Genomic DNA, 19,457 nt, shown 5'->3' with positions numbered 1-19,457 from the left:
TAACTATTCAGTAACTAGATTATCTATATCTATATTCATCTTATTATAAGCTTCATTTTGACCTATTGATTATTATCATACGATTCACTGTTCCTAAATTATACTCAGTTTATTGATTATTGTCTCCCACGCTTACAGCCACATTTGGCTTGATTTTGTACAAATATTATTTTCTATTTTATGGTATGGTGTGGTCTGTCTGTCTAGTATATAAACGATTCGCAATAGCAGAAGCTGTTATTGGTGTTCTGGACTCAAGTGGACGGGCTAGGCGGATTAAGGACCAATAAGGGCGCGAGATTACTCATACTGATTGGACGTCCTTGATTGTCACCGTGTTAAGGTCGTAGAAGTCGTCTTCCTATTGGTGGATAATTCACGCGAGTTACGTCCTTGTTTAATTTGTAAGGTCATAACAAATTAGCGACGACCTTGAACAAGTCATAACAATTGGCTAACGACCTTTTTTCAAGACATAACAAGAACTAGAAAAGAAAGCCCAGGACAGAGTGGGTTGGAGAATTCTGGTCGGCGGCCTATGCTCCATTAGGGGTAGCAGGCGTAAGTAATCAACAATGATCCCGTTGCGAATGTCCATTTTGATGAAGTCTCTATACTGAAAATATCATTTGAAATTAATGACGGTCATTGTTTTAAACTGAGCTGTCGGAACATCTTATTAATACATAATTGGGCACCTACATTCTTTTTTACCTTATTATTCAACGTTCATTGAACGCTAAGCGACAAACTATTGTTAGCTAAGTATCATCAATACTAATTACGATTCCGTCCGTCATTTTATTATTGACATGGTCAGTTTACGGTCACTTATTTCACTTAAAGCTTAGTCTTTAGAAAGACCTAAACTGGAGTCGTCTTTGTCAGGTTCCGATGCTTTGATTGAAGTGATCACTTTCTTGAACGTAATAAACCTATCAATATGTCTTGATATGGATCCTCATAGTCTATAAATGTCTCCCAAAAACCATTTGCAACATAATCTCTACGAACAAGCTCAAACTGTATTGAATGAATAGGAGTACATTTTGGAGGAAATAAGGTAGAAACAAACAACTCAAGGCATTCATTAGAATCAGTTAACGGAATATACTCATTGAGACATAAAACTAAGAAATATTAGTTCAGTGAACAGTGCTCTGTCCGTCCAGTTGATTTTCGAAACTATAAAACTACAGATTTGTTGCTGATTTGCTATACCGATTTCTTCACTTATAGGCAAGCGGTATTTGCTTAAATAAAACCACTTTTATCAACCAGTAATTCTCTGTAAGCCTAGTCTTTTTAACCAGCGTGTAATAAGCGGAAGGAAAGGAAAATTGTGGTATTTGAAATGAGGCTAGGTATTATCGCCCTCTAGTTACACAATCCTCGTGCATTATGGGTATAATTCAGAGAGTAGTCCTGAGGTTATGTACAGAGTACTGAAAAAAGGTAACAAAGCCGTTGATATGATTATTAATCTTCATCAAGTGATGTGGTCGAGATATATATTATGTATGTATAACCACCGCCCACCTCAATATGCGGTGTTAGCAGGTAATCATCAGAATAGTAACAATAATAATATTAATAGTAGCAATTAACTAATGAACGAGGTTAAGAAAAAGAGAAGTGATATTTATTTCTTAGCAAATGTGATTTGCATAGCATGAGTCGGTGTCAGTTTAAACCCTTCATAAGCAGATCGCGCAGCAGCAGCTTGTGATTCAGTATCATATTCGACAAAGCCAACTCCACCAGCAGCACGTCTAGCCTCTTTGAATCCCGAGAATTGACTAAATAACATTGTAAGCATAGCATCAGTAGTTTCTTCTGGTAAATTACTAACAAATAAAATATGATTTGGTTGATCTAACAATGCATTGATATCTCCACCGGTACCCGCCTAAAAGAGATTTGATAAAAGTGATCAAGTGTGCTTTAAAATATTTACTGGGGAAAAAATTAAAACGTTTTTTTAGAATATGGGAATTAGTACTATCGTCCAAGTCATTAACATATCATACAAGTAATCAAGTAAGGAAGAACGGGGTGTTCTCTTTCTCCCTTAAAATGCTATCGTATGGTCACGTGTTTATGAGTTCTGCCACGAAAGTCCTAATAACTGCCTTCTTGTGGTGCGGGTATTTTCTACAAAGTTGAGAGGCTGGAGAGTGAACATCTGGTGCTTAAATCAACCAAGTTGGTGAATACGGAAGTTTTAACCAAGGAAGTTGATAAACGATTATTTACAAGTGCTCCAGGAATATGATGTATGAACTTATTTTGGTTATCGGTTACCACGAAAACGTATCACATGTTGTGCCACTGCTTTGTGGAGTAAAATTCAAGGTTAAAGGCTCCAGGAATGGGACCCTAAGAAAACCACTTGATTCCAACTGATTGTCAGGACAGTATCCCAGTCCACACATAAATATTTTGTGGCGCAAACTATTTGTGGTGCCCAGTTGTACCACATTTTATACTAACCCAATAGATAAAGCAGAGAAGTCAAGTTTACTAAAGGCGTTTGTTTCCTTAAAATTTCAAGATATTTGCACAATAACTGATCATTATCAGAGGCTGGGATCCTCAAATATACAAATGAGAATAACTGGAAAATAAGGAACTAGAATAAAGACAACGAAGGATGAAAATATTCAGACGTAAAAAGTATGATATTCGGAGTTAAATGAGAAGAAATAATTAAATGAGTTTGTCCAGATTTTATTGTTTACCCCGCTATGCTTAAATACACAACAACAACGGACGATCATTGATAGGTTAAAGACTTTTATCATCATCTGTAATGACTTGTAGACAAGATTAATATGCCGCTGTTGTTACTTGAACTAAGTCCTGATAATTGTTGCTCGTAAAACTGTTTAATACGACTGTGGAATAACTGCTACTTGCTACCTATTACAAGGAAATGAAACTGTTATGCCGATCCAAGAAATATAAGAAGACTGATTTACTCAATTTTAATACCACATCCTCCTCTATAGTTTCAGTATAATGACAAGTTCAAATTGACTAACAAAATAGCCGTTAAAACTCTTTATAAAGTCCATTTTTTCAATAAAGACGAATAGATAACTTTGTATACCTGATTGTTTTACTTTAAAGCGTTTAAACAAATTCATAAAACTCTTACTATATAGATACCTTTATCTAACAAACATATTTCATAACATGGATGCTGCTTCAGGACTGCTCTGCCTCAGTACTTGGACTAATAACAATGATTGAGCACGTCGATAACTTCACTCACCGTGGAAGTCATATCAGACCTGGTGCTTTGATGTCTGACGAAATCTCGGGATACAATCAAAAAACTCAGGTGGTTTTTGACAGCTACCGGCTGTCACAATGTTGCTGGTGAATTTGTTCTTCATCCCTGTTTAGAACCTCAGTCCAAAAATCTTCTTATACCTTCCGGTTACCATTTTATATGCCTAATTTCTTTTATTACTACTACTGTAGTAAACGAAAACTTAGATGGAGAAGATCAATTTATTGATCAATGCAAAATTACCGAATGTTTTCGTAAAATATGAAAACCACACATCAAATACGTATTTTGCACATCTTTCATCAGTTGTCCTTTACATCCTTCATGATTCTTTCAGCTCCGTTGTTATTACGATTACTTTCTGTTTTTTTTAATTGAATCTTCTCAATCTTCTGCAGGCATACATTTCACTTCCGATAGGTGCTGCATACTACTTATATCTGTCAACATAAGTAGCATCCACCATACTACTACTGATACCGTTACTACTCCTACTGCTCTGGGATGTCTTTAAATAATTTTATCTCGCTGTCCTGTGGTGTGGCAACTTTAACCCAAGCACATGTGTCAGGTTCTAATTTGCGTATGACTGATTGACTGACGTGAACTGAGTGTAACGAACTAAAGATCTCATGCTAACATTTCAAGTTGTCATTGCTGAATTGTCTTAGTCACATGCTATTATTGGTCCTTATCGATTGGTTTCATTATTAAATGTAAGTGCATCGAATATGCTTACTGAGTTATTGGTTCATTTTTTCTCTTATTCTTCTCTTTCCCAGCTTTCTTTAAGCACTCTGCTCTTCACGCTCCCCTAGAACACAAAGTACCTTCAGGCTTGACATGAATCACTACACTGAACCAATAATCCACTCAATGATCTATCCCCCAAGTCAATCAGCACACAGAATGATTGAACTGTAAAATTAATTCAATCAATATCACTACTAGTCAGTATATCATTCTACACTACATATAAGTCACGCTTCCTACAATCTCTGTACTTTACCCCTATAATTTGTTAAAACAATTTGTATGAATTATACTTATTTCCCAAAACGTATTTCGTATTTGACATTTAACATCAAGTTATCTCTGAAATTGTTACACAATCGCGTCATTGCAAGTAATATATTTGAAATTGATTAGGAATTATGATAGATGAAGTCAAATGCATTTACAATACAACTTAACTATTATGATTCTGAATACAATCAAAACAAAAAAAACCATAACTGTGTCTTTCACTGTTATACACAATATGATGGAAAAAAATCGTAGCTCAGGTAAACATTTTTGGTGATGATAAGTACACTGGGCGAAATGATTTTATTTATGGAGCTTTCACTATCTTTCAGGATAACAAAACATTAGAGCGTATTTCATTTATAATAAAGTGAACTCTTTAATTATTCCATTTGAAAGAAAATGTCAGTTAACAAACAATCTGACCAGTAATCAATCAAACAAAACAGTCAACTTAAATAGAAAGGAAATGGTAACACAAAAAATTATTGATTTAGCACTAATAGATGCACTCTAAATAGTTTGCTTCTATACATGGAGTAGAATGTCGATGATGTAGTAGTGCTCAAAATAAAAATGAAGGCTTTGCATTTAAAAATAAAAATGAAGGCTTTGCATTTAATTAAACTAAGTACTAGTTTGGAGGATTTTACAACTATACAATATATATATATATATATATATATATATATATATATTGGATTAGTCAAATCGTTTTTATGATCAAATAAAGAAAACGATAATAATGATTAAAACATACTGGACCATTTACTGATTGATTAGCTGCTTGTAAAGCCGCTGCTGCAGCTGCAGCACGTTGTGCCATTTTCTTTCGTCTACGTTTTTCACGTTCTTCTTCACGTCTCTTTTGAACTTCAGCACTGACACCTTTCAAACAGATAATCTGTTGCGAATCTTTTTTAGCATAAGTTACTCGCATAGGCTGAGAAAAAAATGAAAAACAATATATATATGAATAGAACAGAATAAAACATTATACGAAGAGAAAATTTTTAAGCAGAAATGAACGGTTATTAATATTCAGTCAGTCAGTCACAACGTAGAACTTCGTACGTACGTACATCAGTTCGAGTTGCCATACCACATTAGCACAGAGATGCAGTTGTCGATTCAAATCCCATAGTGGTAGAAGTAGTAGGAGTATAATCAGAAATCCAAAAGATTAGGGGTTTCAAGAAATTATTGAAGGAGTATAGTACAGTGAAATAAATTTGGAAAGAGAAAAAGATAAAGACATGAGGAATTTAGAAGATTAGAACTTGGGAGAACACAAAGAGTGGATGCACCTTCGCCATTGCAAACGATTTTGAGCCATGTCATTCAAGGTCTCTAACCATCGGTTGCTGTCATCTCGCGAATCCCAACCAGGTAGTCTACACCTACCAACATGGCCCAGTCCACTTGTCAGTGACTTCATTGATTTGTGCCACGTTTTGGTCTGGCCACCCCTAGCTTTCTTCCAACCTACTCCTACACCATGAAACATTGCACGTCGGGGCAGTCGGTGGTCGGGCATACGTAACACATGTCCCAGCCATCTCAACTGATGAAGTTTCACTACTTCATCAATCGATTTGCCATCCCTACCTAGTACTCGTTTCCTAACAACTGCATTACTTACCCGGTGGTCCCAGGATATACGAGCAATGCTTCGAAGACACCTATGATCGAACACTAGTAGCCTACGAATATCCTCTACTCTTATTGGCCATGTTTCACTGCCATAGAGTAGGACGGAGCGAACTGCTGCACAGTAAACCCGTCCTTTGGTTGCTAGACGGATATCTCGCCTACGCCATAAATGACGCAAGTTGGCGAAAGCTAGACGAGCCTTCTGTATCCGTGCTGAGATTTCGTCACATACCAGACCACAAGGGCTGATGAGACTTCCAAGATAAGTGAAGTGGTCTACACGCTCAACTACTTCACTCCCTATCATTAGTTCAGGTGTCGATGCAACCCAATCCTGAAGTAACATTTTGCACTTCGAGGGAGAGAATCGCATTCCGAACATGCCTGCATAGTTGCTTATAGTGGTCAGAAGACTCTGCATGTTGTCAGCGTCTTCACCGAGTAAAACTATGTCGTCGGCGTATTCTAAGTCGACAAGTGAGTCTCCTGGTAAAAGTTCAACTCCTGGAGGTTTAGCTGATGAAAGTGCTATCTCTAAAAGTAAGTCAATGACAAAGTTAAACAAGAATGGGGAGAGTATTAAACAGTTACGGACAGAAAAGAACGTAACAGTGATTTATTACTTAATCTGACAATAGGGATAGACATTGTTAGAGTAGAGAGCCTTTATGAGGTTAATGTACTTCTTTGGTACTCCTTTCAGTGACAAACATTGCCATAGAACCTCACGATCAACAGAGTCAAATGCCGCCTTAAGGTCAAGAAATACTACTATTGTGGGACGTCTGAATTTGTGTCTATGTTCTAGGACCTGACGTAGGGTGAATATCTGGTCTATGCAACCACGTCCAGGTCGAAAACCAGCTTGGTTTTCTCTAGTCTGCTCTTCACGAGCTTTGGTTAGGCGACCTAGTATTATTGAAGCTAATATTTTAGACACTATATTAGTCAAACTGATCCCTCTGTGATTGTCACAAGAGGACTTTTGTCCTTTCTTATAAACTGGCACAATCAGTGATTGGGACCAGTCAGATGGAATTACGTCCAGTTCCCAGATTCTACCTAAGACCTCAGTCAATCTCACTGCTAGTACTGGACCACCATCCTTAAAAATCTCAGGGGTCAACCTGTCAGGGCCTGCTGCTCTCCCTCGCTTCAGATTTCCTATAGCTTTTTCAACCTCACAGAGGGTTGGAGGACTTACATCAATTTGCCATTCAGGACGACTGGGGATCGTGGGTAATTGAAGTGTGGCTGAAGGCCAGTTGAACTGATCCCTAAAGTGTTCTGCCCATCGATCCAACCTCCTGGATTGAGAATGAATTATATGCCCATCTTTATCTGAGATGGTTTCACTGATATTCGGGTTCCTAATACCGGTTTCTTTAACGAGTCTGAATAGCTGCCTACTGTTACCTATTGCCGCTGCCTTTTCCATCTCTCTTGCTTTCGCTACCCACCACTGTTCACGATCATTACGTAGACTTCTTATAAGCCTGCGCTTAAGTTGACTCCGCTCTTCGTTATGCTCAGAGCCAGGTGGGATGAGTTTACGAGCATCTATCAGTGCGGTAGATGCTGCCGAGATCCATTGTTTCTCCCTAACGTTATGGTTTACCTTATTAGCGGATATCACTGCTGATTCCACAGCTTTTCGGATGTCATTCCACGCTGCCTCGGGGTGGACACAACTTACATGGCTGCCTAACTGTTTTTCTAGTTGTTCCTGAAATATATTCTTAGCTTGCCTACCATTAAGTAGAACCCTTAGAGGCTTCCCTGCAGTGTCTTTCCTACGTCCAGTAAGACGCAGACAAATACGTGCTCGCACTAGAGCATGATCTGAATCTAAGCATGTGCCCCAGAATGAGCGACAGTCTTCTATCGAGCCCCTCCATCGGTGGCTGATAGCGATGTGATCTAATTGGGTCCAACGTTGGGACGAATTCGGGGGTCGCCAGGTCAAAAGATGTTTTTCCTTATGCTTAAAGTTAGTATTTGCAAGAAATAGGCGGTTATCTGAGCATAGCTGCAACAGACGGTCGCCATTATCTGTTCTTTTCGCCATGACACCATAAGATCCACCCAGGTGTCCTTCCCTTTCACTTAGTTTACCTACTTGAGCATTAAAGTCACCTGCTACTATTACTACATCAGAACGCCTAGCTTCTCGGAGAAGGTCAGAAAGTTTCCTGTAGAACTCATCTTTTATATCGTCTGAGCTGCAGTCAGTGGGAGAGTAGGCAGAGACGACGAAGAGGCAACGACGAATTTCCCTATCTTTCCGAGTCCTTACTGATCCGTTTAGTCGAACAGCGCATAGACGACTGTCTACTGGGATCCAGTCTAAAAGAGCTAGTTCTGCCCTAGGACTTAATGCTATACCTACTCCAGCGAGGCCACGGGAAGCAGCGTCAGGGCTTCCAGATACACGGAGCGTGTATCGAGATGAAACTTTATTTTGATTAGGTGCGGTCAAATGAATGACACTACTCGGATCTTGTATGCGCGTTTCGGAGACGCAGCACACATCGATGGTGTAAGATTCTAGAGTTCTAGCTAAGGAAGCCTGTTGTCCTATTTGGCACAATGTTCGGACATTAAAAGTTCCTATATGTAGTTTAGAGCGTGGTTTCAAGAGACCAGGAATAACGTTCTGTGTACTCGAATCGTTTGCCCTAGCGGTGCGACGCGATAAAAGGACGTGGGAAGGGTTAGTCGAGGAGATAACAGAGTTATTAGGTGTAGGAAGGATTTGAAAGCGACCAACTTGGTCTTGTGTGCAGTTAAGGGTATGAGGGCTAGTATCACTTCCCGGCTGCCCACACCGTGGAAGGGTATTTCTTGAGGGACCTGAAAAAGAAGTTGGATTAGTGTTGGTCTTAACGACCTGGGAGCGTGACCGCAGTGCCCAAGGGACATCTGCTTGAGGCCGGTCACGCACGGCCTTTTTGTGGGGGATTTTTGACGTGTTAGCTCCGTTCTTCAAAAGTCCTTACCGCCGGAGACGGAAATCCGTGGGATAAGGCGAGGTGTGCATTTTTAGGGTCGACCTTTTCTAACCCCACCCCTCCTTGTGGGAAGGCAGCATCGCTGTCATGCTGGTTGTCTGAAGGAAACACCTTACTGCTTTCACACCTCTGTACAGTCAGCAGTACGACTTCGCCTTCGGACCTTGGGATTGCTGCTTTTAGTCTCACCGCTCTTCAACCGACCTGTCTGGCATGGTAGGACCTTGAGGAACGATTGTTCCAGCCAGCATAGCTCGATTGGATCATCACGATAGGCAAGCCCGACCACCACGTCAAGGTAGCAGCAACGGTCGGGGGTTATTAATATTAGATTTGAGTAGTGGAGTGAACATCAACACTGGGATGTAAGTACATCCAGCTGATGAGTCGCAAATAGAATGAGACGTTTGTCATGAACTCTACTACTTCTACGACTACCTACTATCTATCTATGCTTAAAAAAGCTTATGAATGATAGCAATATCAAGACAATCCCATAAGGATACACATAGTCCAAAAGAGACTGATCAATTCCAGTTCATAACAGCAACAATCGGAAGACATAAATCAATACAATTGAATTATAAAGTAACAATTGAGTATTCCAAAAGAAAAAGAAGGTAAGGGCTCAAAGTGTGACACGTTAAAATACAACAACAAATATGGTGGTCATAATAATATAAATTGGTTTCTATACGTCTTTTACTAATTCTAAGTCATGTATAATACAAGACCATATATTATCTTGGTGTGGGTAAAAATGAAAGCATAATTTACAAACGTATCAATCAGGTTTAAGATGGTAGCTATTGGATTTTCCCGAGAAATTTAAAACACGATAACAGATAGTTTATATTCTTGTTTAGAAATAAATGTAACCTAAGAATATTTATTCATTAAAATATTTAAAATTGATAAATATTGAACGATTGAAGAAATTTTAAAAGTAACTTAAAGAATCCTGATACTTAGAATCAAGGAACTAACTGCATATTTACTCATCCACTCTATTCCTTCCTAACCACTCCTCTTAAATCTTAACTATTAGGCCAGATAAAAATACATAACTCAGTAATATATATACATATACATATAGATCCTTATACGGCTGAGAGTGGGGAGGGTCAGCTCTCCCTCTCGAAATGCTCTCACATGGCTATAACTATCGACGGAATAATAATATGCACAAATTATTGATATATATAGATATACATCGCCCCTCAGTGATATAATCCAAGACCTTAGTAAAGGACACAATTAAATATATTCAATATCATGACTTGTTTGTCGTCTATTACTTAGCACTTGGCTTTAATACATCTTGTGCGCACAGGGGGAGTCATATATCTGGACTCGGTTAACCTGTTATTATTATTATCAGTTCGTAAGATAGTCTTCGAAAAAAAAATAGACGGAAGATACCAACTGGCCTTTTCAAATGCATATGAAGCCTCACCATATCTAACACGACTGAAACTTAACAACCCCATGTACAAAACTTTATATTATTAATATTGCTTTACGACTTTTGAGTCACGCTTTTTGATTATATTACTTATAAGTAACTGTTAATTTATTGCAAAGTTTTCTCGTCCATGTTTTTTCGATCGTTTACAATATCTACTTAATTGATCGGTGTAACTATGATTCATTCAGCCATATTGAACAGGCTATTTTATCTCAATGTATGTGTTTGACGAAGCATGAATTCAATAATTTGTGTGAAAACTTGTAACCTAGACAAAATGCTACTTATTGTACAACTACGTGGAAATAATTTATTATTGAGATGGATTTAGTAATAGAGAAATTCTTCAAACTACAGAGGGTGAGGTTTAAATTTTCAAAATAATCGCTTAGTATACAAGGGATTAGATTTTCAGCCAATGGTTATAAATTTGAACATCGCGTAGATATGTAGTGGTAGCAGTAGTAGTCTCATTAGCTCTAGAACAAAATGTGTGGCACTAAGTCTAATACATAAACCCCAAGTTGGTTACTGAGTGATGTAAGACTTAATTTTACTTAAAGTATTAAGTAGTGTAGGTAAGGAATCGTAATTTTCCGTTGTCGATATTCAAGACTGTCAAATGACACACATACTGAAACCTGTGATAAGGCTATATCGTGGCAACCCACTTAGGATGCACACGTATCAAAGAACGATTAATCGCAGCCCTGAGCATCAACAGCAGGAAATCACATACATTTACTGATATCTTCCTACCTGATGAATACTCTAGTGGATCACTGGACTTGGTAGCTCAATGGATAAAATGATAAGCACTCGAAGAGAAAAGTACAGAGTTTGAGTCAGTGTGAACATCAAAAGTGGAATCCAGGTACATCCAGCTGACGATCTCCAGATAGGACAAAATCCGTGTCCTAAACTCCACTGATTGTTACATATTAAATATTATCAATTTATAGCTTCAATTCTTTCACAACACTGCATAAGTATACAAATATATTATTTATCTATAACAATCTACCCAATGCTCAATTTATTTAAAATTATCAAATCAAAACTTGGTAATGATACCTACAAATGTATACATGCATTAGGACTAACCAAAATAAACTTACTCGTTGAAATAATTGAAATCCTTGTAATGAACGATAAGCTTGCGTTGCACAAGCAATATCCTGATAAATAATAAATGCCTGTCCACGCATTTTCATTGTTTTCATAGCTATAATATCAATTAGTCGACCATGTTGACCAAATATATAATATAGTGCTTTTTTCAAATCGTTTTTCTTTACTTTGTCATTTAAATTATTCACATATAACGTATGATTTGGTCGGATATCCATTTATATAACTAATATTTATCAAATCCGAGCACGCAAGCATACACACACCGTATATGTATGAAAATAAAGAAGGGATATAATGAATGAATTGAAATAGTGTTACATGTGGGAGAAAGTAGGACTTGATATTATATATATAATCAGTGTGAGGGAGTTTTGATTTTTGAGTTTGAAGTTTTACATCATGAACTGTCTGAGGATTTTCATGAGAGGACGAAATAGCTGTCCAGTGTGCCCTAGTTATAGAATAATTGTCTAAGGTCAATCAGTGATGTGAATTATGAAATATCATATATTACTATTATTATCAGTACAGTCTCAGATTAGAAGTGAAATTCCCGACCGTAGCTGCTACCATGACGTGGTGGCCGAGCTTGCCTATCGTGATGACCCAACCGAGCTATGTTGGCTGGAACATATTTTCCTGTAGGTCCTACCATGCTAGGCAGGTCGATTAGAGAAGGGTAAGACTAAAAGCAGCAACTGAAGGTCTGAGGGCGAAGTCGTACTGCTGACTGTAGAGGGGTGTGACAGCAGTAAGATGTTTCGCTAGGACAACCAGAATCTGCAGCGATGCTGCCTTCTTACAAGGAAGGAAGAGGTTAGAAAAGGTCGGCTCAAAAAACACCACGCCTCACCTTACCTCACGGATTTTCATTTCCAGCGGTAAGGCCCTTTGAAGAATGGAGCTAACACGTCAAAAATCCCCCACAAAAAGGCCGTGAGTGACCGGCCTCAAGAGGTTGTTCCTTTGGCTCTGCGGTCATACTCCCAGGTCGTTAAGACCAACATTAATCCAACTTTTTTTTCAGGTCCCTCAAGAAATACCCTTCAACAGTGTGGGCAGCCAGTAAGCGATATCAACCCTCATACCCGTAACAACACAAGAGACCAAACTGGTCACATTGAAATCCTTACTACACCTAATAACTCTCTTATCTCCACGACTAACCCTTCTCACACCCCTTTATCACCCCGCACCGCTAGGGTGAACAATTCAAGTACGCGGAACGCTATTCCTGGTCTCCTGAAACCACGCTCTAAACTACACGTAGGAGCTTTTAGCGTCCAAACACTGTGCCAAATAGAACAGGCTTCTCCTTAGCTAGGCCTTTAGAATCTCGCACAATCAATGTGTGCTGCGTCTCCGAAACACGCATACAGGATCCGAGTAGCGTCATTCATATGACCTCAGCATGTCAAAATAAATAACCGATTCGATTCACGCTTCGTGTATCTGGAAGCACTGATGCTGCTCTCCGTGGCCTCGCTGGCATAGGCATAGCACTGAGTCCCAGAGCAGAACTAGCTTTTTTAGGCTGGATCTCAGTAGAGTCTTTTGTGCGCTATTCAACTAAACAGAACAGTAAGGACTCCAGAAGATAGGCACACTCGTCGTCTCTGCCTACTCTCCAACTGAATGCAGCTCGGATGATGTAAAAGATGAGTTTTACAGAAAGCTTTCCGACCTCCGAAAAGCTAGGCGCTCTGATGAAGTAATAGTGGCTGACTTTAATGCTCAAGTAGGTAAACTAAGCGAAAGGGAAAGACACATGGGTGGATCTTATAGTGTCGTACCAGGGCATTCGGTGGCGGCCAAACCAAATCCATGAAGTCACTGACAAGTGGACTGAGCCATGTTGGTAGGTGTAGACTACCTGGTTGGGATCCGCGAGATGATAGCAATCGATGGTTAGAGACCTTGAATGATATGGCTCAAAATCGCTTGCAAAGGCGAAGGTGCATTTACTCTTTGTGTTTTGCCAAATTCTAATCTTCTAAATTCTTCATGTCCCTTTCTTTTTTCTCTTTCCAAATTTACTTCACTAGATCATACTCCTTGAATAACATAATTTCTTCTTACTACCTCTACCACTATGTGATTTGAATCGACAACTGCATCTCTATGCTAACGTGGTATGACAACTTGAAATGATGTATGCGCGTACGAAGTTCTACGTTGTGACTGACTGACTGAGAAGTGAAATTAGGGCATTTTTATAGGTTTGCTTTTTGACTGGAAGCCTCAATTCGAAAAATGCGCTTTTTTATACTTCAATTAATCTGTGGAAAACGGAAACTCTGTATAGGCCTGCTTTTGAATGTTTTGACGAGATTGTTTTCTTAATATGATTAAAACATATAAAGAACACGCAAATTTCAACCCGTATGCAAGTGTACTGAAAATGTACAAACGGACAACTACTGTGTAGAAATCAGGCTACATTAATCTTAATTATATCGCATAACGCGCAAAAATCAAGCTTTAATCCATTCAAACAAATAAGCATAAAACAACTAAAGGTAAATTATACATCATTAATACTAGCCCATAATCCAAGTACAGATTTGTGTCACTGAATTTGATTCACACTCGGTGACGGCTGGTGATACGATTCGATTTCTTTACTTACTTAGCAGTAACTGATTTCATGTTATCTAGTAGTGAGTGTTTAATGAATTTTGTTGGCCAGGTTCCAATGTTGATAATCGTCAAAATTAATCGATTTCATAATACATTTTACTTTAATATTGGAGGCAACTTGAAAGAAGCACTGGATTTAGTTTCTAAGACAATTAACGCCCTCAAGTAAGGCGTATCTTCAGTCTTGGGGGGACTGACGTGTTTTTTGTGATTAACTCAGTGTTGTAGACTGTGACATGAGGATAAGTTACTTTAAGATTGATGTCCCTCGTTCAAGCGTCAGACAGCATTACTCCTGGGTCCAGTAATTCCTGCAGATTACCTCCAGTCACTAAACACTACACACAACTTGAGAAGTCCCGTATGTACAAAAATGCAGATATGGTGGTTGCAAGTAGTTACGTCAGCTGTGAAGTCTGAATGAATATCGTTCAGTGCCCTATTCATACAACCCAACAAAGTATTGGATGACCATTTTAAGAAGCGGATTACGTGAGCAAAGTAGTCAACTGAATGTGATTAAAGTAGCATTATAGCTTTTCAGTGACCTAAGTGACTTAAAAACTTACGCACTACGAAGTCAATCCATTTTGCTACTTTGGAATTCTTAATAAATGACAAGTACGAATAAATATGGGATGAGTTGGAACATTTGGACCGATTTGTAAAGGCAATAAAAATTAATGACACGATATTTTACTTATCTAGTGTTTAGTACATTATAACTAATCTTATACACAAAGGTTTGTTCAATATAATCTATTCATACGAAACAAACCAAAAGCCAAACTTTATGCAAATACAATCAATTAGAAAAGGAAAAACAACAATAAGCGTCATCACTCCTTCAACAATCAAATAATATTAATTATCGGTATGGAAAAAAACTCATAAAGACCAAACAGAATTTTTTTATTTTATTAAAAATTGTAAACATGTACACTTATGAAGTAATAAGATTGAAGAAATTCATAGTTAAAATGAATGAATTATTTTATCTCAAAATCCTTCTATTTCTTCGCAAAAGTAATACGTATTGCTTGACCGGGTCGAATATTAAAACCTTGAAGGCCAAGTTTTGCAGCTGATGCCTCTACTTCATTACCAAATTCAACAAAAGCAATATCATGTCTTCCTGGAACCATACGAACTTCTCGATACCCAGTGAATTGTCCAAAAAGCATACTTAACATTGCTTCATCAGAATCATCCGGTAAGTTAGTTAAGAATAAAATCTTATTAGGTGGTTGATCTGGAATAGTTGCTGGATTCACAGTCGGTGGTGGTGGGGGAGGACAATAACTACTAGTTTGATCGACACCATTAGAACTTTTTTCGTTGGTGGTATCATTGTTAGCTGAGGCCGAAGCTGCAGCGGCAGCGGCAGCAGCGGCTGCTGCAGCTCTTTGTTGTCTTCTACGGATAGCTCTAGCACTAGTGCCTCCTTGTGGACCAGCTGAATTTATTGCAGCAGCAGAAGCTGCGGCTTCGGCGGCAGCCGCAGCGGCGGCGGCCGCTGCTGCTCTTGATGCAGCTTTCGGTCTTTGTACAAATGTGCCTTTACGTTTAGCAATGACATCTGAATCAACTTTGGCAAAATGTATTCGCATGGGTTTTTCATACAATGGAAAGCCTTGCATTGACCGAAGTGCTGTGGACGCACTACTGATATCATCAAAGACAACAAAGGCTTGACCGCGCATTTTAAGTGTTCGTGCTATGAAAGGAACAATAAAATTATGACAACTTAGAATCAGTCTGAACAGTAGTAAAGATTAGCGAAAATGTAGGTCACGATAATATGCTTCATAGATGCCATACAATACTTCCATAATTCCACAACAAGTGTACACAAAACGACATAAAGTATAAGTATTCACAGAAACATGCAGAATAGAGGCTTGAATAGTGACATGCAAAATTAAGCTCCCACCATGCTAGAAATACTTTGCGATTAGAACGAATATGATGCTATTTTTAGAAAATCAAAAGGTTTTGTTGAGTATTTAAAAGATAAAGAATAAAATGATTTGTTACGATTGTTAATAATGGGCTATTGTTAAGTGATATTATGACTGGACACACCACCAGTGTTGTTGGTCGAACCGAGACTATGTAAGATAAAATGCAAATCGTATTTTCAATATCCGGATGAGAAATACGTACTGGTTTAAAATATCATTTTATTTAAGCATCACTTTGGAAGTGAACTCCACATTTTCTAGTTACAACGTAAGAAGCTGTCGACTGCCCGTGAATGGTGACCGACTCTTAAGTTAGTACACGTCCTTGAATACACATCAGAGGTGCCTCTTAACTCATATAATATGAGTTTCTATGAAGACAACGAACCACACAGTCTGTCCACGGAGAAAGATCTAGTATACCTCTGAGGAGACAGGCTGTTATGCCCCGATAAAGATAATGAATTGTAACTTTGGGATCTATTTAGGAACAAATATTATGCATATATTTTTTATCGTATAATCGCTAAATAACTAAACTATTCATATTCGTGTCCCCCTTATTCTAAGCTTTATTGTGAACTATAAACTATTGTTATATAATTTACCATTCCTGAATTATGCCGTCTATTATTTACTATCTCCCCTATTCACAGCCACATTTGGCTGAATCTTGTACACATGTTATTTTCTATTTTATGGTACGATGTGGTCAGTTTGATTGGTATATAAACTCAGTACGTTTGAAATACAATGATTCATACCACAGAGGCTGTCCTGGACTTAACTGGCTGGGCTAGGCAGAAGAAAGGACCGATACGTACTGTAGACTGCTCATAGGGTTACCTTGTAATTTGCTGCTCTCTGATTGGCGGTTTTTATCACATCTTACGTTAACAAGGCATCCACCCGGCCACAAGTTATAACACAGGCGTAATAAGAAAAGGTGTAAAGCATTCAGGTACTTATATCATAGTATGTCCTAAAGACCAAGTACATATCTTACAATAAAGGAATGTTGCCATAGTAAAACGTTCCAATCAACAGCTTTTGATGTATTTAAAACGTTGAAAATATCTATATCAACCAAAATCTGACTAAATGGTGCTAAATCCAAAGTGACTGCAGTTAGTAAGCTAAACATGTAAAATGGTCGGCAACAACTTTGTAAAGCTCTTTTAATGGACAGCTATATTACAACGAATTCAAAGAAGTGTAGAAGCATAAATCGCGGAAAACCGATAGCTGTCTCTCAATGACTTTGATTCCAACACCTAGCACCTCACTAGGGCGACAAGATAACATTGCGAGCTTCTACACAATAGACGACTCAAAACGTGGAGCGAAAACCCCAACTCGATGAATAAGTTGTGGGGTAGATTTAACACCTAGCGCAGCTGAAGTGGCACATACAAACAACTAAGTTAGGTTTCATTAATAGTGAGCTTATACGTAACCTGAATATTAATCACTACTACCCAAGAATACCAAGATTTATACTAGACTCCCATTTCGTGAACAACATGCGGTTAAATGGAATTAAGTAAAATTATTCACCACACATAAAAAGGAACAACCTAATATCAACGGACAATCTCTTTTAAATTAACGATCAGGAGATATGGGATGACAGAAACAACTAACATTCATTACTGTCAGTCTTAAACACCTAACATAGCCAAAGTCGATTTATTTATTTGAACACAAATATCAGTACAAAGGGGCACCAGATAAATATGCGCCGCACAAAAAATTGTAATTTCATTGATCGTGTGAGGGCTATGATACTGTCTGGGTGCCCAGACCGAAGCAGGTGGTTTTCTTGGGGGACCACACCAAGAGCTTTTGACCTAAAAATCTGACCAACAAGACAGTGGAGCATCGTGAGGAGATGCAGTCTCATGGTAGCCGGTTACCAAGAATTGGTCTATACGCCATTTTTCCCTGGCGGATACTGGAGCCCATGTACACCATTGGTTTGGAATCAGGATTTTCCAAATCCTCCAGGTGGACTGACAGTGTCTACTGGCCCGGTTATAGCACCGGACATTCGCTTTTCGTATTCTTAACTTCGTAAACAGTAATGCCACGAAAAGGCAGTGAGTAGGACTTCCCTAGCAGAGGCTGCATACGCGTGGCCGTGTAAGAGTATTTCGAGAGAGGGCGGGCCCTCCCCACTCTCGGCCGTACCAGGGCATAAGAAGCAGTTACGTGTCTCAAAGATTAGTGAAAACAAACGAAAACCCAAAAAATGTGATTAAACCCTATTGTCAATTAGTTGCGAGTCATAGTGGCCTGCACAGCGAATATTAGGCACACTAGAGATATTTTAGGCTTTATTAAGAATAGACAAATATTCTCATTGTATAGGTTTTACCGCTATTATTTGTACCAGCTCTGGCTTGGAGACGTAGTATAAGAGTAATTAAAATATGACGAGCAATTGTCAGATGAAATGAGTAATTTAAAGACGGACAAACTTGTTTGTACGTACGGTGAGACTTTTGATACCTGAGGATCTAGTTAGCACTGTAATTCGGGGTCCTGAAATGGTGTGACTAACATCAAGTAGCTAATTGAACATAAATTACATTTAAGTGTTTCAAAGGTATCATGAAAACAACGCAAACTTATTATTGGAGAAGGATAACTAGGGCTAACAGTTTTGACTAAAAATGAAGAGTCTAACAAACTCAACTTACATGTAATTATATCCAGTATTTGACCAAACTGATCAAATACTGCGCATAGGGATTTCTTTAATTCATCACACTTTATCTTTTCATTCATATTGTTTATATATATGGTATTATTTGGTTGTCCGATTGATTCTGGCATGCGTGTAAGAGCTTGGGGCATGACAACAGCTGGAGTTACGGAAGGCAATGCTCCAGGAGCTGCCATATGTGGCAGTCCGACTAGCAAGTTGGGAGCAGCAACAGGGGGGATGATAGGTATATTCCCAGTTGCAATCGGATTCATTTTCGGTGGAATGTTACAAAAATTCAAAAAATCCGCACCCCTTAAGGCCGTGTGTACAGTAAATGATTAATTCCCAATAATCATAAAAACGAAAAATAGGCTTTTCTAACGTTGCTTTTGATTATTAGTGGTAGCAATAGTAGTATTATTATTATTAAAACTTTGAGATTCAAAGGCTGACCAACGATAATGAATTCAATGCAGTATGAGTTGGTTTCATGTCGTATACAATGTATATGCGGATTGCCTATTGAAAATCATGTGTGAGATGAGATTGAGCG

General features: G+C 38.5%; 2 protein-coding genes across 2 annotated transcripts; both read right to left on the bottom strand.

The window, feature by feature from the left end:
• Positions 1–1,463: 1,463 nt before the first annotated feature.
• Positions 1,464–11,814, bottom strand: Smp_069880. Its single transcript, XM_018797654.1, has 3 exons — positions 11,575–11,814; positions 5,085–5,267; positions 1,464–1,909 (listed from the first exon to the last, which is right to left on the bottom strand). Exons 1-3 carry the CDS (start codon positions 11,803–11,805, stop codon positions 1,643–1,645), a joined length of 681 nt encoding a protein of 226 aa, XP_018652674.1. The 5' UTR covers positions 11,806–11,814; the 3' UTR covers positions 1,464–1,642.
• Positions 11,815–15,125: 3,311 nt separating this feature from the next.
• On the bottom strand, positions 15,126–19,211 carry Smp_069870. Its single transcript, XM_018797652.1, has 2 exons — positions 18,897–19,211; positions 15,126–15,947 (listed from the first exon to the last, which is right to left on the bottom strand). The coding sequence occupies exons 1-2, from the start codon at positions 19,174–19,176 to the stop codon at positions 15,241–15,243; spliced, it is 987 nt and encodes a 328-aa protein (XP_018652673.1). The 5' UTR covers positions 19,177–19,211; the 3' UTR covers positions 15,126–15,240.
• Between the last annotated feature and the right edge of the window lie 246 nt (positions 19,212–19,457).

This window comes from Schistosoma mansoni, chromosome 5 (genome assembly GCF_000237925.1).
Source record: "Schistosoma mansoni strain Puerto Rico chromosome 5, complete genome".
NCBI lineage: Eukaryota > Metazoa > Platyhelminthes > Trematoda > Strigeidida > Schistosomatidae > Schistosoma > Schistosoma mansoni.
The sequence above is the reverse complement of the archived record's forward strand: the minus strand, read 5'-3'. Positions and strand labels throughout refer to the sequence as shown.